We start from the raw sequence: 21,280 nt of genomic DNA, 5'->3' as shown, positions 1-21,280 counted from the left end.
TGAACTATGAAGTGTGAAACAGCCCTAAATAAGAACCACCAAGCAAGTCTCACCTTTTTTATATTTGCACCTCCTTTGCCAATGATGTTCTTGTGGAATTGTTTGAAGATGGGAACAGAAATAGAATAGCTGTTTTCAACCTTACAGGAGATAAACAACAAAGTAAATAGTGAATGCAAAGATCTATCAGTCATTTCTCCTGAAATCATATCACATGATTTCATCTGCATTTTACCCACTTATCTCCCTCCTTTCCTCTCAAAACCTCCATATAATCAGTGGAGAAGCGTAGCCAATGGAATGTTAAGAGATTACAATTTGCACAGTCCACGACCATTAGCCATGTTGGTGGTTAGTGATGGAAGCTAGACTTCCACTACTCCCATCACTCCAGCTGTACATTTGGAACTTTTTTCTAGTTTAGGAAGCAGGTCAGATGAACCAGAAAGCAGTAAAACCTGAATTCAAGGCTCAGAATCAGGCAGTAATGGCAAAAAGAAAAAGAAGAAAAACCTGGATGCACAAGCAAGAGGAGTGCTTAGAACTACTAGCATCTGATTTTAAGGCGAGAGAGAATTTCATGGGAGAACAACAGGAAGAAATCATTTAGGTGAAAATATCTGAAACCCTGGATAATTTTTTTTGAAAGTTTCATATAAAAGTTCCAGCTAGGAAGTTGATCTCTATAAACTGGATTCCTATATGGCCAAACAGAAAAACCTGCACAGAGACATGATGAAAAATTACATATCATCGCTGATTCGTGATGTGATTCTACACCAACTGAGAATGAGATACAGAACCATGACTGACAAAAAAGGGGATCAAAAACGCAGAAAATATGGAAATTAAGGATTACAAGAAATTCCGATGGACATTTGAAAATTAGTGGTCAATCTGATTGGGGCTAATAAGGAAAAATATTTGTCCAGCTTTAATAAAGACTGGGATTTGTTTTATTACTTTGTTATAATAATGGTGGGGGCATATGTTAATTGTAAGATTGATGAATTAGAAAATGTAATTAAAAGTGGAAGTGTGGTTATATAATAAGAGATATAACCATCAGATAAAGAGAGGTTCATAGATTAGTGGTTTGTTTGTTCTTTTTCTGTTAGTTTTGTGTTTTGTGCAAGTGTGTTTATTCATGTGTTTTATTTTTGTGTTTAAAGTTTATATTTTTAATATAAATGTAGATGTGTAGCTTTTAAAACACATAACCTTAAAAAACTTGTTGGCATTTTCTGTTAAGCTTGTGTAACTATTATGTACAGTATATGCTTTTCTGAATAAAAAATATTTTAAAAAAGGAAACAGGTAACAATTAGGGGAGGTATTACATGGCTCACAACATGAAGAAAAGTGACAGCTTTGCCCCTCTGTACTATTTTACCAGTGGCAAACATGATAGGAGAAAAAGATCTTCATACAAGGCACAATTCATGTACGCAATATGCCAATGAAGCAAGAAAAGAGCAAAATAATTGGGTGAAAAAGCAAACAAATAATGCAGTACAAAATATATGTTGGTATCTCAGCAGACCACAGAATGACAAAAACATAAGTTGGTAAATTTTGGAAAGCCCTGATCTCTCCGCATATTGCATGCCAGCTCACCATGAAATTGTTTGCCACCACTAGATGGCTTCAAAAGGGTGGGTGTTACAACAGAGATTGGAAAGACTTCATTTTCAAAATATCCCAGCCAGATGGGAGTGGGATTTTGAGAACTATAGTCTAATATTTTTTTCAAACTCTGTATTTGACACATTTATGAACTACAGATTTATCAGTGGTTATTAACTATATCTAAATGCAACTTTTACATCTGAAGGCAGAATGCCACCAAATACCACTTTTGAGGGAGAGGATCAAAAGGATCCCCCCCCCCCAAAAAAAAATCATACAGGGCCCTTGTTACATTCACAGCCAACCTATCAAGTGTGCTTAAGATATAACAAAGCTGTTGCACAGCTCATTCCGGCAAACCCCACTCTTGCAACATCTTATTTTGAGGACTGCTCCCTCATTATATAATATTGGGATTCCTTTCCCACAGAAACCCTGACAATAGATGGTATTTGGGAGTCCCTTGTGACATAAATATGAGCAAGCAGAAGGTATCTTGAGGCCCAGTCTGAGCCAATTCCTTTTCAAAAACAGACCTAAGAATACCTGTCAGAAATGGAAATAAATCAGGAAAGAAAGAGCAAAAACTACACAATTAATTGATGTAAGATGAAGAAAAAATGGAGAACTGCCAAATGCAGAATAAAGATAATGAGGGAAAAGAACACTGGTCATATTAAGGTCCATTAACTAGTTGGATATGTTTCAAGTCACGGAGCTCACAATTTTCAGCTTTTGAATCAACACAAGATATGGTTGTGAGAACTGAATACAGCTTAGATAGATAGTTGTAAAAAAGAAAGAAATATGGGTTGCTTACCTGTAAACGTATTTCTTCCAGTGATAGTCTGTGAAATCCGCACTAATGGGTTTCTGTGCGCATGCGCAGAGATTTCGGAACATTCTAGATTGAAAGATTTTAGGCGGGAGTCCCGCCCACCCTCCCAATGGTATAAGAGGCAGTAGGCGGAGTTCCGCTTCAGTTCCTTGCCGCCAGACAGCAGCCAGGAAAAGAGGCATGACATAAGAGGGGAGGACGGGCGGGACGTGCGGATTTCACAGACTATCACTGGAAGAAATACGTTTACAGGTAAGCAACCCATATTTCTTCCTCGTGTAGTCTGTGAAATGCGCACTAATGGGTGACTGTAAAGCTACCAACCTGGAGGTGGGTCATGCCACACAGGAGAAAAGAACTGCTCTGCCGAAGGCTGCATCCCTCTTGGCGAGGATGTCGAGCTTGTAATGAGAGGCAAAGGTAGAAGGTGTCGTCCAGGTTGCTGCTCTGCAGATGTCGTGGACAGGAACACCGTGGAGAAAGGCTTGAGATGTTGAAAGTGACCTCGTAGAGTGGGCATGGATAGTTGAAGGAGGCTCTTTGTGCGCCAAAGTATAAGCTAAGCGAATTGTGGATACTATCCATGATGATAGTCTTTGAGATGTTACTGGCTCCCCCAAGGCATCTTTCCGGTATTTTAGGAAAAGTCTAGGAGATTTCCTATAGGAGGCTGTCCTGGATATATAGAAGGAGAGGGCTCTTTTGACATCCAACGCGTGGAGTGCAACTTCCAAGGGAGAGGAAGGGTTAGGAAAGAAAGCAGGGAGAGTGATGTCTTGGGACATGTGAAACTTGGAGACAACTTTGGGAAGGAAGGTAATGTCAGTCCGAAGGACTACTTTATCCTCATGAAACCTAATAAAGGGAGGATCTGAGCGAAGAGCAGCGAGCTCACTGGCCCTCCTTGCCGAGGTAATGGCCACTAGGAACGCCGTCTTCCAGGAAAGATGGGAGATGTCGCAGGAGGCCATGGGCTCAAAGGGAGGTTTGGAGAGTTGAGACAATACAAGCTCAAGGCTCCAAGCCGGGGGTGGAGGGGAAACTGGGGGGTGAACATTTTTATAACCTTTAACAAATAACTGTATCAACGGATCTTGAAACAGGGACGGTAGTCCTGATTTCCTCCGAAACCAGGAGAGTGCTGCGAGATAGCACTTAATTGAGGAGAGGGAAAAACCCCGTGAGGATAGATGAACTAGGAAATCTAATACGATATGTACTGGGGCTGAGTCAGGCTCAAAGCCCAAGGGGTGAGTGAAAGACTTGAATTTCGACCATTTATAGGTGTAAGCTCTTTTGGTGGAAGTCTTCTGGGCTGCCTGGATAATAAGTCGTGCAGCCTCAGAGAGATGGGTTATGGTGTGATCCTCCACGCCGTGAGGCGTAAAGTTGGCAGATCTGGGTGGCAGATCAGTCCGTTTTGTACGGTGAGAAGATCCGGGCTGGATCGTAGGCGAAGGAACGTTCTTCGTGATGCGTGAAGGAGAGGGGCAAACCATGGTTGTCTGGGCCACCATGGGGTTATCAGGATGCAATTGGCCCTGTCTGTGATGACCTTCGCCACTACTCTGGAGAGCAGAGGAAGGGGAGGAAAGATGTAGAGGAACCCCTGAGACCACTGAAAGAGAAAGGCGTCTCCTAAGCAACCTGGGAATACGTGAGGGCGGAGCCTCGCGCAAAAGAGTGTGCACTGTGTGTTGTCTGGGGAGGCAAACATATCTACTTGTGGGTGGCCCCAGTGACGGGTCAAGAGGTTGAACTCTCTGGGGTGCAGGTGCCACTCGTGGGTCGTGGTCGGAGTCCTGCTGAGGGAGTCCGCCAGGATATTGTCTTTCCCCGGAAGGTGGATTGCAATGAGGAATATGTTCCTCCGAATGCACCATTCCCAGATCTCTGATGATATGGAGAGGAGTGTTGGGGAGTGGGTTCCCCCTTGTTTGTTGAGGTAAAATTTTACTGATGTGTTGTCTGTGACTACCTGGATGGTGCGGTTGGAGACTTGGTGAGCAAAAGCCCGGAGGGCTTTTCCCACTGCTAGTAGCTCCAGTGCGTTGATGTGGAGTTTCTGTTCTGAGGGAGACCAGCGGCCGCTGATCGTCAAGTCCCGGAGGTGTGCTCCCCAGCCGAGGGAAGAGGCGTCTGTTGTGAGTGACAGAGACGGGCGTGGGGGTGTGAATGGGAGACCTGAGCACACATTGGATTCCTTTGTCCACCACAGGAGGGAGCTCAGGACGTGAGCGGGAGGTTGAAGAATCATGGATTGTGAGTCGTGAATGGGATCGAATACGCCCAGGAACCAGGACTGGAGTGGGCGGAGGCGAAGCCGGGCGAAGGGAGTCACACTTGTAGTGGACGCCATATGGCCAAGGATAGATTGGATAGCCCATGCAGAGGACCGGCCTGAAGAAAGCAGGCTGTTGATGGCTTGGCAGAGATTGGAGAAGCGGTCTTCTGGCAGGTAAGCCCGTTGGGATGTGGAGTCTATCAGGGCACCAATGAAATGGATGCGCTGGGTAGGTATGAGGTGGGATTTGTCGAAATTTACGACAAGTCCAAGTTCCTGTAAGAGAGACAAGGTGAAGGAGATGTCAGAGAGGAGCTGGGAACGAGATTTCGCTGAAAAAAGCCAATCATCTATGTATGGAAAAACTGTTACGCCGTTCTGGCGTAGGTGAGCAGCTACTACTGACATGCATTTAGTGAAGACCCTTGGGGCAGAGGAGAGACCAAAGGGTAATACGGAAAAAGAAAATATGTGGTTGTCCAGTGCAAAGGAGAGATATTTGCGATGGTCGTGTCTGATTGAGATGTGGAAGTATGCGTCAGTGAGGTCAACCTTGGCGAGCCATGCTCCCTTCGTGATGAAAGGAAGGATGTTGAGTAGTGTAACCATGCGAAATTTGCGAGGTGAGATAAATTTGTTAATGCCTCGGAGGTCTAAGATGGGGCGTTGACCTCCGTCCCTTTTGTCTACTAGGAAGTAGCGGGAAAAAAAGCAAGTGTGAGCCAGGTCGGGATGTACAGGGGAAATCGCCCCTTTGTGTAGAAGAGAGGAGATCTCGTCCCAAAGCATGGGAGAGGATTGAGTTGGTAAAACTTTTCCCAGTGGAGGGAGAGAGTGGAATTCAATGGCGTAACCTTCATCTACTATGCGGAGGACCCAGGTGTCATTGGTTATGGACTGCCAAGCAGGTAAGTATGGATGGAGTCTGTTGAGGTACAGTGGTGAGGTGGATGTGGTGTGTGTGGAGGGTGGGGAAGGATCAGGTAGATGCAATGGTGGGGATGGAGGAGGGCTAAAAACGCCGCTTTTTGTTATCTGGTGGTTTAGTGCCCCGATACTGACCCTTAAAGGGAACAGGTGGCTTCCCGGTGGTGGCAGGAGATGAGTGAGGACGTTGTTTTCCTCTGTAGGAGTGAGGGTTGTAACGGCCTCTTTGATAGGTGGGGTAATGATAATAATTGCCCCATCTCTGCCTCTGTTGGTAAGGTTGTTGGTCATATTTAGTGACCGTTTGTTTCATCTCATGGGAATGTTTTAACTGGGAATCTGTTTCTGGATTAAACAATCCTGTTTGATCCATAGGGAGATCTTCGATCAGCGTGCGAGCTGAGGGAGAAAGAGTGGATGCCCTGAGCCAGGCGTGACGTCTCAAGGCCACTGCTCCAGCAATGAGTTTGCCAGATGTGTCAGCTGTGTTTTTCGCTAAGTCCTTCTGGAGCTTAGAGAGAAGAAGTGCTTCTTGAGCAAAGGCCTTTGCCATTGGTTGATCAGCCATTGGTAGGAGATCAAGGTAAGGCAAGATTTTATTCCAGAGGTGTGTCTGGTACACACTCATGTAGACGCCATAATGTGCCATTCTGGCAAAAAGGCAGGCAGAGGAATAAAACTTTTTTGCCATAGCATCCAGTTTCTTCCCTTCTTTGTCTGAGGGGGAAGCCTGATTCCTCTGAACTGGTTTGGGTTGGGCGTCTGTAACAACTGAATTGGCTCTGGGCAGTTTGGCAAGCCATGAAGCTGCCGTGAGGTCAATGCGATAAAGATTCTCAGCCCGCTTAGGCGTGGCTGGAACCAGGGCTGGAGAAACACCTTCTGTTTTGAGAACCTCTAAAAGATAAGGTAAAGTGGGCAATATAGTGGACATGGGCCGTTGTTGTTCAGATGAAGTAAAACAAGGGTCATCCACAGCCTTAGTAGGTTGGGGGACGGCCAGATTGAGTGATCTGGAGAGTCTGATCAATAAAGCAGAAAAGTTTTTAAACTCTTCTGCTTGTAAAGGGTCTGGATCCGGTTCAGTTTGGAGAGCAGCAGTGGGAGGAGAATCATTGGAGGATTCAGCGTCCACCATGTCTGGGTCGGGTTGGAGGTCCTGTTGAGGAGTAGCAGGATCCGGGGGTGGCGCTCCCTGGTGTTGAAGGATAGGAGGTTCAGGAGGGGGCCTAGAGATAGTGGCGGAAGGAGGAGGGTAGGAATGAGGATGAGGATGAGGAGGAGGGGTATGGTCCCTCGAGTATTCCCCTTGATAGTAAGGGTAGTAGAAGGGAGGAGGGGGATAGAGGGGAAAGGGATACTCGTACGGGGAAGGGAAGCGCGGATCGCGATCGCGTGGGTCGCGTCCGCGCGAGCGCTTGGGGGGAGGAGTGTGGGATCGGGACCGAGAATGAGAGGAGGAGGAGGATCGGGACCGGCGCCTGGAGCGGCTCGGCCGAGAACGGCCACGCTCAGCCTGAGAGGTGGGAGGGGCCGGTACCGGGGAGGGAGGGTGTTCTCTGGGAGGCTGGGCAGGCTGGAGGGAGAGAGAGGGAGGTAGGTTAGGCTCGGTTTGGGAGTCCAGGAGCTCTATCGGGAGGAGCTCCGGGGGCTCCTGAAGCTCCAAAAGTTGAGCGGTTTGCTCCGTCGGCGAGAGCTCAAGCAGCTGGGCCGGCGGCGCCAGCGTGGGAGGACTCAGGGGCTGCAAGCCAGAGAGTTGCCTTCCCTTTTTCTTATTTTGCTTTTTTTTAGATTTGCTCTTATGAGCAACTTGTTTGGAGGCCCTGGGTCTTTTCGGCGGCGGCTCGTCCCCAGGGGGAGGAGTCCCGGCCGCAAGGTTTTCTTCCAGCTGAGTGGAGGAGCCCGGCCGTTCCCCGGAGGGGGGGGAGGGAGAGGGCTGCTGAGAGAGACTTTGCGCGGCTTGGCGAGTCTCTTCAGGGGCCAGTGCCTGCTCATATAAAAGAGCTTTAAGACGGGAGTCTCTGCTCTTTTGAGCCCGAGATGTAAACGCTCTGCAGATCTCACATGCAGAGCGATTATGGGCTTCCCCAAGGCACAAAAGACACTTATTGTGTCTATCGGCTTCTGGGAGATTAACTCCACAAGCCGAGCACTTTTTAAAAGATAAAGCCGACATAGCTAGCCTGTCCGTGATCAGTCCGAAGTCGAGGGTAGGAGAATGGAGGATCGTCGAGAGAAGTCCGAGTCAATAACAGGTAAGTAAAAACAGAGAGAGAGAGTCCGAAGTGCTTCTGCTGTCGCGCGGAAAGAAGAACTGAAGCGGAACTCCGCCTACTGCCTCTTATACCATTGGGAGGGTGGGCGGGACTCCCGCCTAAAATCTTTCAATCTAGAATGTTCCGAAATCTCTGCGCATGCGCACAGAAACCCATTAGTGCGCATTTCACAGACTACACGAGGAAGAAAGAGAAGAAATCCCAACTCATAACATTACTAAGCATAGTAAGAACTTGGGCAAATTATGCCTCATCATCATCATCATCATCATCACTTTATTTCTTAATTAGTCGCTCTCCACCAAGGTGCTCCGAGCAACTTACAATTTAAAATAGCTTATACACAACAAGCTCTCTCTCTTTATGCACAGATATTTCTTAGAAAGGCTATTCATAATACTAATGTAATTAAAGAACAGCGGAAGTGTGAAAACAAAACATATAAAGATTGTGACCTACCAGATCTGCCACCATCTTCTGCATGTATTTTGTGCATTTCTCCACTTCATTTTTGGGTCCTCTCAGCTGTACAATGTCACTCTTTTGTGCTGGATCTGGGAAATTGATAATAACCTGCAAGAAATATTTAACCCAGAGCAAAGTTATACAAATTACGTAGCAGCTTGTTATTCCTGTTCTGTGAAATTCACAAGGTTCTATATCTGTCACTAAGGCAAAACACTGTAGTTATCTTGTTTAAGCTAGCCAGTATTAATAATGGGAAGTGGAAAGGAGAAAAGAAGAAAGAAGACTTTTTCTGTATGAAATGGGTAATCCAGAGGTTGTCCCAAACTAGCCTATGACAGGGCTATGTAGTAAATATATATGAACCATCAGCAACCCAGATAGAACCCCTCAATTAATGCCCAAAGCTTAAAACACAGACATTGAGAAATGTTACAAATGTTTAGGAAAATGTATTTTTTTTACCTCTGGAAATTTATCCCGGGTATCACGAATCCGTTCACCCTTCTGCCCAATGATAGTTCTATGGAATTTCTGGTCAATGATTAGGTCCTTAGTACGTTCATTTTCCTAGGAAGAAAAAAAAATTCTGAGCAAATATTATATGCTTAAAATAATGTTCTCCTCTACTCACCCACACATTGTAGTAAGTAGTGATTTACAATGCAGTCAAACTACAGTGTTTGACAATCCACAAGATTCCTCATGTCTAGATACAGTAAGAAAGGGTTAGCTACCTTGCTTGCATGCATGCACTTTGTGTGTGTGTGTGTGTGTGTGTGTTTGCACATGTGAGAAAGAGAAAGTTGGCCGAAGCCCTTGTTGCTGGTTAGTCCTATCATATAGGACAAAGTCCAGTGTTGCATGGCTCACCATACGGGAAGCTAATTCCAGCAGCTCTCTCTTGGCCTCTTGAACTCCTTGAGGGTCTCCTTCAATCCTGATAAGGTTGCTCTTCTCGTTGTCTGGAGGAATGCGCACAGACACTTTGTACTGATCCTTAATCCTGTTGACTGCAAATATAAAGATTCTGCTAAGAATACCAGTTTACTGCATATCCTCTCCAATCAACACTTCAGAGCAATAAAGCCTCTCTTTCAAGGATTACCCTAAGAAATATTGATCCTTACCCACAGGTCCCATGCTGAGAGGCAGAGAATGGGAGTTCAATGTTTAATTAGTTAGAGGTTTGAAAACAGGAGGTATATACAGACAGTCCCTAGGTTATGAACCAAACAGGTCCTGTAAGTTTGTTCCTAAGCTGAATTTGCATGTAAATCAGAGCAGGTACATTTTTAAGTGTAAGTAAAGGTAAAGGTTTTCCCCTGACATTAGGTCCAGTTGTGTCCGACTCTGAAGATTGATGCTCATCTCCATGTCTAAGCTGAAGAGCCAGCATTGTCCACAGACACCTCCAAAATCATGTGGCTAGCATGACTGCATGGAGCACCGTTACCTTCCAGCCGGAGTAGTACCTATTGATCTACTCACATTTATGTTTTTGAACTGCTAGGTTGGCAGAAGCTAGGGCTAACAATGGGAGCTCAGGCTGCTCCCCGGATTCGAACCTGCAACCTTTCCATCAGCAAGTTCAGCAGCTCAGCAATTTAATCCACTGTGCCACTGGGGGCTCATTTTTAAGTGTAACTCCAGCCATATATAGAGAGTTATTCTGGGGAAAATATATTTCCACTGAAGCTTTATCACCAAACCTTGTTTTCACAACCACCCAAAACTTTCAAATATAGCAAAACAAACACTAGAGGGTTGTTAACCCTTCCCTATACTATCCAAAACATACATACATACATACATACATATTTGGATAGAACAGGAAAGGGTAAACACCTCTCTGGTGTTTGAAAACAAGGATTGGTGATAAAGTTTCAATGGATCTATTTCCCAGGATAACTCTTACAGGAATTAATTTCCATTCCTATGGCTAGATTTCCTCTCACTTCCTGCTGTCTCAACCCTGTTTGTCACTCGGAGTCCAATGTAAGTCAGATTTTTGTAAATCAGAGACTGCTTGGGCTCGGAAAACTGTGTATAACAAAATCATGCTATGTGATGGGGCAAAGTGACATTTCTAGAGATGTGTTTTCTCAAGATTCCCAAATATACTACTCATACTTTCTATATTGCACCATTTTGTGTGCCTTCAAATTGCCTGTCAACTTATGGTGACTCCCACAAATGTCATAGGGTTTTCTTAGGCAGAGAATACTTGAGGGTGGCTTTGCCAGTAGACTCCTTGCAATATAACATATCGCATACGGCATTAATTGGCAGTTCTCTCATCAAAGTACTAACCAAGGATGACCCTATTGGCTTCCATGATCAGAAAGGGTCAAGTATCTTTATAGTTAGATGCATACAAATTGTTTTATGATAAGTTTTTTAACTGTACCTCAAAGAGTCATTTTTGTAGCTTTTTAATTCTTGACTAAGCTTCTGGGAAAGCTGAATTCTAGAGAATATTGTAAAGTTATTTATTTATGTATGTATTTACTGCATTTATATAAGTTAAACAACCCATTTTTTTTCTTGAGTGTCTTGGTCTTTAGGCCTGTTCCTGAAATTATTTAATTCAGAAAATTGCATTAGATAGACTGCATCAGCTCTAGTTTCTTAGATATTTATTATTTATTTACTTACTGCATTTATGTACCACTTTTCTCCCCGAGGGGCTCAAAGCGGTTTCCAACAAAATAATGGCAAAATTCAATGCCATACATACATGTGAAAACCAAGTCATATAACTAGACAATAACATATAACTATAAATTAAAAACCTAACCATATTAAACATAAAACATAGAATGACATTTGAACATAAACATAAAAGTAAAACATTTATATGGTTATCATTATTTTCTATGGGTCACTGGTAGATGGTATGCATTCTGTATCTCGAAAGCTAGAGCTGCTAGAGGGAAATTGGTGCCATATTTGGAATCGGCAGGTCAAATATACCAAAAAACAGGGCTAACATTTGAGTGTGTTGGCCAATGTGAAAGGTAAGAGGTGATATTCTAAGCAGTTTATGGCTAAAAAGCACAAATGGAGAACAACAATCATACACATTATACAGAAAGAGTTAGGGGAAAGGAATAAACTAACTCACTGTTGGCTCCACTCTTTCCAATCAGATGTCTGTGGAATTTATGGTCAATGTTGATTTCAGCGTAATCCATCCGATTTATCTGCAAAGAGCAGTCTAGTTATTCAAAGCCAGGAGCAACTGCATCTCCCTCCAGCCCAAGAACAAAATAGCAAAAATAGATTGCAACATCTTCGATGACACAAGCGCTAACTAGCCAGCATTACGTCCAGATGGTCCACTGAGTTAAGTAGTTCAAGCCTGAATAAAAAAATACAGCTTGGGAACACTCAACAGTTTCACCATTGCTTTGCCTAAGATGCGTTCTAACATAGTCCTTTGTTCTCTCCACTGAAAACTTAACAGTCTCCTTTTGTCCTTAGTTAGGACTGCAGTCCTAAGCACACATAACAGATGTAGATTCTACTGACACAGTGGAGTTGGTTTGATGCAGAATATAGCCTACATATTTATTCTAAACAGAAGAGAGAGATCCAGAATTGGACTTTTTTGACCTGAAATTCGCATCACTTGGCATCATCTTCCATTTCAGAGGGTGGTTGCACAATGTAAGGCAATGGCTTGTCAACTCACCAGATCCTTGACCATGGTCTCAATCTGTTCTTGAGCCATATTCACGTCCTCTGTGGGTCCTTCCAGAGTGATCCTATCTTCCCCTTCAGTGAATTCTATGTGAACCTTTGGATAAGAAAATAATTCAACATAAGGATAAAATTAATGAATTAGAATCAAATGACTGTAATAGCAGACAAGCATGTATGCCTTTCTTTTATAAGTAGAGAAGTTGCAATGTATTCCTGGTGTCTATGCTTTCTAAAGAAAGGAGTTAGGAGAAACATTCTCACAGACAGAAACAAGATTTAAGCCACTGACTGAAAATAACTGAAATGTACTTTAATTTCATATTTATTAAAATCTTCTGCAAAAAACCCTTGCCTGAGTAACCACACATTCATATTAGGAATGAGTGGCTACTTGGAGCCAAGTTTTCTTTAAGGTGGCTCATTTTTGGTGGAATTCCTTCCTCAACCATATCTGCCAGGACTTTCCTTTACTAAAACGAAAGTATAAATTAAATTGTACCCCTAATCAGGATTTTTTTTTTTGTCGTGTCAGGAGTGACTTGAGAAAACTGCAAGTCGTTTCTGGTGTGAGAGAATTGGCCGTCTTCAAGGACATTGCCCAGGGGACACCCAGATGTTTTGATGTGTTACCATCCTTGTGGAATTCTCTCATGTCCCCACATGAGGAGCTGGAGCTGATAGAGGGAGCTCATCCGCACTCTCTCTGGATTCGAACCTGCGACCTGTCGGTCTTAAGTCCTACCGGCACAAGGGTTTAACCCACCGTGCCACCGGGGCCTCCTCCCTAATCAGGATGATACTTAACCTGATTTGTTGTGCTGGTTGCTATTGTTTTATCAGCTGTAGCTCCGTCCTGGTGATAGTTTTACAAAACACAAACAAGTGTTAATCTACACCTATCTAGTGCCGACAAAAGCAACTTGATTTCTCATTTCCATTTTTGCTGGTAATCTCTACTGATTTCTCAAGCTGTAATTCCTCCAAAGAGTAATATTCCTTCAAATTTCTGGCCTCATGTATCAGAACTATCGGCAAGTGAGCTCTTCCTCAAGGGTTTCAACCTTTTAATATATTTCTGCTTAGATTTCACTTAAATCATGAGCTGGGTTGCCGTTACAGAGAGCATATATGCAAACATATATAATTATTGCTTTGGAGCAATTCCTCAAACCCAGAAAGCCACTTTCAGAAGCTCATACCTTTGGCATCTGTTGGGTGATTTTGGCCAGATTTTGTCCTTTTTTGCCAATGATGAAACGATGAAGCCAAGAGGGGGCAGAGACAGAAGAGACTGTGAAACTGTTGGCCTGGAAAAGACATGGTTGGCATAATGAGATATAAAATTGCAAGATATATGATATACAGTATCCCTAACTACATAGACATTGACTACTCCCATCTTCATTCAAACCCAGCAGACTGCTGCTGGTTTCTCAAGCAAACTGACAAATAAAAAGCAGCAGCCTCCAGCAAGCCACACCAACACAATAAGACCTTCATTAGATTTATTCTGACTAGTAAACATTTTATGTCGGGTTTGCAGATGTTTACTTTACATTGGATATACTGTACATATTCTGAACCATTGCACCTAATGAATTTAACATACAACCTTAATGAATCACTTAGTACATCGAGAATTTGTTAAATTTAAAAAGGGAAGCACCAGAAAGGTCTAGGTGAGCCACACCCTCCTCACCTTGGCATAGACCTCAGTCAGTGCCTGCCCAAGCTTTTCAGGTTCGCCACGCAGTATCACAGTCTCTGAGCTGCTGTCAGTGGGTGGGATCTCGACCGAGACTCCAGTTTTCTCCAAGATCTCTTGCAGGGAGTTTCCTTTGGGGCCAATAACATACTTGTGCTGTGACTTCTTCACCTCCACGGCAATGGTAGTAGTCTTCTTTTTCTGTAGGGAGAATGGTGCTAGATCATCGATCAAAGAGGAATGGCAGATAGCAGAAGAGCAAAGACACACAGACAGGTATAACAAAGATTTGGTTCTCTGTGTGCTTTGCAAAAACAAAAAACAAAAAAAAACAACCATGAAATATAGCAGGACTGTATCTATTTTTCCTTCTTTCTTTCTCTTTTTCGGCATGAGAGACAAAGAGAAAAAATGAAATGAAAGGAGGAAGAAAAGAGTGCAGCGATATCTGTGTGTAGTCAGTCAAGTACTGAATACCCACTTCCTGTGGTTTTGTTATGATTGAGAATCCTGCCACAGCTCAATAATCTTTACCGTTTAGTTAATCAAATGATCAATGGCTCTGTTTGTGCTTTCATGCCCATGACCACAAAATGCCTTATGAACTGATAACCATGTAAATAGTCAAGACTAATTCTCATGGAGTGTGTCAATAGCAAACTAATAGATAAGTTGCTGGGCAAGAGAGAACTGGGTTGCTGCGAGTTTTCCACACTGTATGGCCATGTTCCAGATGCATTTTCTCCTGACGTTTCACCCACATCTATGGCAGGCATCCTCAGAGGTTGTGTGGTATGAGGATGCCTGAGGATGCCTGCCATAGATGTGGGTGAAACGTCAGGAGGGAATGCTTCATGGCCATACAGCCCGGAAAACTCACAGCAACCCAGTGATTCCAGCCATGACAGCCTTCAACAACACAAGAGAGAACTGTCTGTTCCAAAGCACATCCGCAGAATCAAAGAGAAAGCTAGATAGGGAAGATCTCTCACAAATCAGAGGGCAGATGCACCAGAACATCACTACAATGATGAATGTATCTCTGTGTCTTCAATCACACAAGGGACACAAAGAACCATACCTTCTCCTCATAGATCTTCTTGACACGAGCCACTGCTTGAGCCAGCTGCTCTTTTTCTCCGATGAAGACTATCTCCGTCCTGTTGACACTGGGAGGTGGGATGTTTATCCGTGTCCCTGTCTCCTGCATGATCTCGCCCACCAGCTTATTGAAAGGGCCAGCAATAAAAGGATGGTACACTTTCTCCACTTCAAGCCTCTCTACTGCACGCTTATCCTGAGAAATACAGGTGTGTGAATATCACAGACACACAATTCTACAGCACTGTTTTAGTTATGATTACAAAAGTGTTCTGTATGGTCAAAGGATTACAAGCCTTCATTTTACTGAAATTTGTACACAACTTCATATGAAGCTCCTGAGCCTGAAATTCACATACTTTCCGTTTTTGTACAGGGTGAGGAGGCATTACTTCCTTTTTTAAAATGCACGCCATTCAGTCGGTTGAAGACGTAGCAGAGCGCTAGTGGTCTTGTTTGAGAGGCGGGAGAATAAAGTTTTGTCCTGACACAGTTCAGTCGCCATCATGCACTGGAACAGTGAGGAGCGTGCTTTTGTCATTGAGGCCTACTTTTTGAGCGGATTTGGAGTGGCTGGCCCGCTCTCCAGATTTGGCCCCTTGTGATTTTTTCTATGGGGTTTTTTGAAATCCTGTGTTTATGTGAACCGTCCAAGGACCCTACAAGATTTGAAGACCAACATCCAGGAAGAAATTGCCAACATAACGTCTGCTATGCTGGCAAGAGTCATGACAAACGCCAGAAATCGCTTTACTCAGTGTATGGAAAATGGGAGAATGGGGGACGTCACCTACCTAGTTTGATCTTCAAAACTATGTAAAACAAAACTTTAGGTATGTGCCTACATTATAAAAAAATCTGATTCATACAATGGGTTTTATTAAGTTTTGAAAAAAGGAAGTTATGCTGCCTCACCCTGTACATCTAAATTCTGAATGTCTACCCAACTCTAAGCCAGCATGAGACTGATTATAACCAGACTGGACTGGAGATAAGTTACGGTTAAAAGCATTCAGGAGCATGAGAAAGAAATGACCCTGAAGATGGAGGCAATTTAGAACAAAGGGTGCAGAAGTACAAGGAAAGGGGAGGGTGGGTAGAGAGAGAGCATGAGGCAATACAATCAACTGAGTTGTTGCAGCCGCAGCAGTGCTTCAACATGGAAGTCTGTGTGAAACAAATAATTAGGGAATGGACCAAGGACTTCAGTTTGATCTAGGACACTTTTCAAGCGGCCCTGCATCGATTTTACATTGTCATGGAAAGTGGCCTAAAGTAGCAAAATTATAATTCATTTCAGAAATAGAAATGCATAAAAAATTCAACATTATAACTTGTTATGGTTATAAGAGGCAGAAGATCAGAGTATTGTTTCCAGAGGAACTGAAGTTGAATCTACATTATAGAATTAATGCAGGTTGGCCACCACTTTAACTGCCATGGCTCAGTACTATGGAATCATGGGAGTTGTAGTTTTACAAGGCCTTCAAACTTTTATGTCAAAGAGGGCTACTGCCTCACCAAACTACATGATTCCACAGCATTGAACCAGCCAGTCGCTTTGAGTTTCCTTTGTGGATAAAAAAGCAAAGTATAAACAAACAACAAGTTAAAATGGTATCAAATGGCATTAATTCTACGGTGCAGATGCACACTGGCTCATGAGCAACTCAGGAAACTTTGTTGTCTAAGACAGGTTTAATTCATTTTCTGAAGTATCTCTATGGCTTAAGGCTATGTTTATGTGTTGCTGACTACTATGGGAAACACAGGCTATCGCGGCTCCATTTCCCTTGGGTCATAGTCATGTACAGTGGCCTCGAGTTACACTCTCAGGTTATTGGAGATGGGCAAGCTTTTCAGTGTTACTGGATTTGTGTGTTTTCCTTCACAAGGTAGACAGGAGGTGCATATGCAAGGCTGCTCTTATGCAGCATCTCATAAAAGCCACCCAGCTACTCCAATTCTCAGCATGGTTTGCTCCCAGCTACTGTAGATGTTACTGAAGATTGCACTCAGGTAAGTGCAGAAAGGATTATATCTTTAAATGAACAGGAAAAACCAAGATCTACGCTGTCTTGAATTGTTCAGTATAAATGTTGATAAAGCTACTTAATTTTACATGCTTTGTTTCAACCATACCAATACTCCACAGAAATCAGTACCTAACCAAAATATTGTCTCAAAAGTACGATTGTTAATTGGTCTCACAGGTACTAAAATGAAAATCCAGATTACCTGCTCAGCAGAGATCAGCAGGATCTCATGTCGAGCCTTCTCAATCCCTTCCTTGGTGCCAGTGATCTTGATCTGGTTGCTGGGGTCTTCCGGGCGGGGAATCTGGATCTTTGTGGCAGTTTTGAGCTCAAGGTCCTGCAACTTCTCTCCATTTTTTCCAATGACAAAGCGGTGATGCTCTTTGGGAATGGCCACTGTTGCCGAAGCCTAGATCAGAGAGCAAGTAGGAGTACAGAATGCCAATTTAGTCCCTAATTTAGACACATCTCCACCAATCTGAGGTTTGACTGATAAAACTGTCCTCTGCCTTATTCTTTACTCCCTTTACAAGGGAGTAAAGAATAAGAATAGATGCATCTCAGCTCAATGCACAATGTAGCAGCAGAACATGGAAAACATCTATCTGCCAATGTCCATGGCTGCAAGCAACTAGTGGAGATCAGAGGTCTCTCCATATATTCCACACACACTTCAATCTTAATGTTGGAGGTATTTCTGAACTGTAGTCTGTCAAAGTTACAAGTGATAGAAACTACATATTGGAGTCTTCTACTTACTGTGGTTTCCACCAAGAATATATTTTAATTGATTTTAAGAGGTTTAACTGTATATTTTTAATAATGTTAAATTTTATTCTATTTGAATGTTTATACACTGTAGCTTATATTGGTTTTACTGCAAGGCACTTTGAGTCTCTTTTTAGAGAGAAAAAGGTAGTATTATTATTATGAATAATAATGAATAAAACTCCTGTCGACTCATTTCATAAGATTTAGATTTTATTAGTCTCTGCCTTGTCTAACATTCAAGGCTAAATGGCAGGGGCAAGCATGTAGCCGGGGGCGGGGGGGTGGGGTGGTGGTGGTGGTGGCTTGGTGGGCTTCAGCCCCCGCACCCCCGAAATTCTCATGGTGGTTCGCGAGAAGGCCTTACTGGTACATTATTTAAACTGTTATGTTATTCATATCATGATCTGATCACTATGCTCAATATATCCCATATGTATGGGGGTATTGGGGTAACGATACAAAAGGTTTGCTAGGGTAGACCTTCTTTCACTTAGACTCAGCCCCCCCCCCCCCCGAAACAAAATCCTGGCTACGGGCCTGGGCAGGGGAAAAGATTCAGGCATGCAAATTTGCAGCTCTCCTTAATAAATAAAAAAGATTTGTCCAGACTTCAGTCTGAAGTGAAACAATTCAGAAAAGCTTTATTACTTCATATATGTAACCTGTCTGTATGATCTACAGCAGAGGTGGGACCCTCCAAATGCTGCTGAAATGCAACTCCTATCAATCCCCAATGATGTCATGAGGCTAGTGGATAATGAGCAAACTAGGCAAGCTGGCCCCTGTGGCAAGCGGTTAAATCACTGAGCTGCTGAACTTGCTGACCAAAAGGTTGGCGGTTCAAATCCAGGGAGGGGGGTGAGCTCCCGCTGTTAGGCCCAGCTTCTGCCAACCAAACAGGTTGAAAACATGCAAATGTGAGTAGATCAATAGGTACCGCTTCTGCGGGAAGGTCATGGCACTCCATGCAGTCATGCGGGCCACATGACCTTGGAGGTGTCTATGGACAATGCTGACTCTTCATCTTAGAAATGGAGGTTGAGCACCATCCCCCAGAGTCAGACACGACTAGACTTAATGTCAGTGTTTTGGTTTCTTCTTTATTGTAATTGTGATTTGGGCTTGGCCTCATGTAAGTCGCTCAGAGTCCTCATCGGGGAGATGGTGGCAGGGTATAAATAAAGTTTATTATTATTTATTATTTACCTTTACCTAGTCAAGCTCACTGTTGGCTGCAAATTTCATGAGCTCACAACTGCATTTCGTTGACAGCATAGCATCACATCTGCTAGCAAAAAATATTCCTGGCCCTTAGTGTCTTTCTGTATCTGTGAAGACACTGCTGGTTGTAGTTTTCCCATGGATACATTTTCTAGAATTTGTAATATCTTGGTTAATTCCTTAAGCCTCTCTAGCATGGGGAATGCCTCATCTTAGATTTTCAGGCTGATCAATGAAATTATAGCAATAGCTCACTCTTATGGAAATGTACTGGATTTAGAAAGGTTCTAGCAAGCACAGTGCAGATTTATTCAAGATAATGAAACTATGTTAAAATAGTAACTTAAACATATGTTTGGTGAAGCTGTGGCTTTCCCAGATGTTGCTGGACTGCAATCCCTATCAATATAAGACAACATAGTCAATTGTAAAGAGTCCAACATTATCTGGAAATACACACTTCACTCACTCTGAACGTGAAGCCAGACAAGTCATGGTGTCCATCAGGATTTTGCAGTCTCTTTTCTTCTACTATGTGTATCTTGGTAGGCAAATCTCTCCCCCATAACAATTTTGAGATTTATGCATGGAACCATGGGAACAGCCAAAATGTGAGGACAAATATTGATCCCCATTTTTAAAATGTCTAGAAGAATACACTAAAGAAATAAAACTGAAAGACTAGAATGTGGAAAAAGTGCTATGCATTTGATCATGCATCCCTGTTAAAATACTTTAAGAATATGTGATTAAGATGAATTGGAAAAGGCATTCATAAGAATCCAAAAGTATCATAATAATCCAAAAGTCCATTTACTTCAATTTCCTATTTCCTACAATGTCCAGCCAGTTGCTTCAAAAAGGACAGTAATGGCCTCCACTTAAATTTCATGGCTAATAACTAAGATAATTTTCTTTTAAAGTAAAATAAGTCTCCATTATCTTCTCTTGTAGTAGTAAATATCAAAATTTAATTCTGCATTGCACATACAAGTAGATTCTTTTATCTGTCCTGAATGTATAATCAATTTCTCATCACATTCAAATGAATGTATATGAGGCAGCATATGTACATTAAGTCACATAGTATCCCTCTTCTAATCTTAACAAAAGCAATTCTAATTTCAATGCATTTATTATACAGGGAACACTGCTAAAAGAACAGGGGTGTGATCTACTTCTCATTTCTCAATGTGCCATGTTTTACTATAGAAGCTGAATCCAATGTATATACTTAAAAAAGCAAGCCAGCGATGAATGCATTGCCCATAGTCATGATGAGCTTTGTCCTTCTGGGAGGACATTACTTATCTGAGACTGGCTGCTGGCAAAGTATCTAGGGAAGCCAAGATGGATTATAAGCCAAGTAATGTAATTACTTAAAACATCTGGCATCTTCCCAGCTTACCTGAAGCACAATGAAGATGCAATGCACAGGTGAGTCGGTCCATTAAACACTAACACTGGCTTTATGAGGATCCACACCTTGGGAGTTCCAGGGCCAAGGAAGGCAACATAAGGAGAAAATAGGAGATCTGAGTCGCTCACCTGGGTCTGCAGCCGAGCCACGATCTCCTTCCGAGCCTTCATCACTGCTTCCAGTTTGCCAGAGACCATGATGGATAGTCCCTGATCCTTTGCAAGAGAGAGCTCCAGGTGGGCACCTGTCTTCTGCATGATGTCCAAGCAGATTTTGCCTTGCTCCCCTTCCCCAAACTGGTTCATGTCCTTGTATTTCCTCTCTTCCAATGGCACATGGAAAACCTATCCAAGTAAAGCTATGGTTTATTTAATTTGGACTAAATATTAAGTACTAATAAAAAAATATCCAATGATTCTATACCCATATAACTGGAAGTAATCCCCAGTAAACATATATATATATACTTGTACTACCAAGAGTAAAACTGATAAGTCAAATTCTGGGCACAACGGGAATTTTGCACTACAGCTTATGTTTTTTTTAAAAAAATATTTTTCAGACTGGAAACCATTTTCAAAGGTAAGTACATATCCTAGAGGAGGAATAATGCTGCGCCACCTCATTCCAGGGCCAAGGTGTCAGTTGCTCAATGGGGCTATTACCTTACTGTGCAGATGCCCAGACTTTTTCAAAACCACATAAACAAACATGCACCACCTTTTCCAAGTAAATGACTCTGGCCTGGTCAAGCAGTCCTTTGTCATATAACACAGTGGTTCTCAACCTGTGGTCCACAAGAACTAAAATATGGTCCATGGCCTTACCGTTACTACACGTTTGCAACAAGAGCAACTGGTCTTGCAAAACTCTCTTATAGTGCCGAGGCTTATTAAATG

At 42.9% G+C, this 21,280-nt stretch overlaps 1 protein-coding gene across 5 annotated transcripts in view; it reads right to left on the bottom strand.

The window, feature by feature from the left end:
• Positions 1-21,280, bottom strand: part of HDLBP (high density lipoprotein binding protein) — a 74,799-nt gene that overhangs the window by 16,697 nt on the left and 36,822 nt on the right. For all 5 annotated transcript variants that reach the window (XM_060767955.2, XM_060767957.2, XM_060767952.2 and 2 more), the window contains exons 5-15: positions 20,510-20,725; positions 17,172-17,378; positions 14,914-15,129; positions 13,827-14,033; positions 13,327-13,434; positions 12,117-12,221; positions 11,547-11,625; positions 9,293-9,432; positions 8,885-8,989; positions 8,414-8,527; positions 54-140 (exon numbers count right to left, since the gene is read on the bottom strand). In XM_060767955.2, coding sequence (XP_060623938.1) covers positions 54-140; positions 8,414-8,527; positions 8,885-8,989; positions 9,293-9,432; positions 11,547-11,625; positions 12,117-12,221; positions 13,327-13,434; positions 13,827-14,033; positions 14,914-15,129; positions 17,172-17,378; positions 20,510-20,725 — 1,584 coding nt within the window. The remainder of the gene's footprint in view (positions 1-53; positions 141-8,413; positions 8,528-8,884; positions 8,990-9,292; positions 9,433-11,546; positions 11,626-12,116; positions 12,222-13,326; positions 13,435-13,826; positions 14,034-14,913; positions 15,130-17,171; positions 17,379-20,509; positions 20,726-21,280) is intronic.

The sequence above is a fragment of the Anolis sagrei genome, chromosome 3 (assembly GCF_037176765.1).
Source record: "Anolis sagrei isolate rAnoSag1 chromosome 3, rAnoSag1.mat, whole genome shotgun sequence".
Taxonomy (NCBI): Eukaryota; Metazoa; Chordata; class Lepidosauria; order Squamata; family Dactyloidae; genus Anolis; species Anolis sagrei.
Note: the sequence above shows the minus strand (reverse complement) of the source record. Positions and strands in the feature narration are given on the sequence as shown.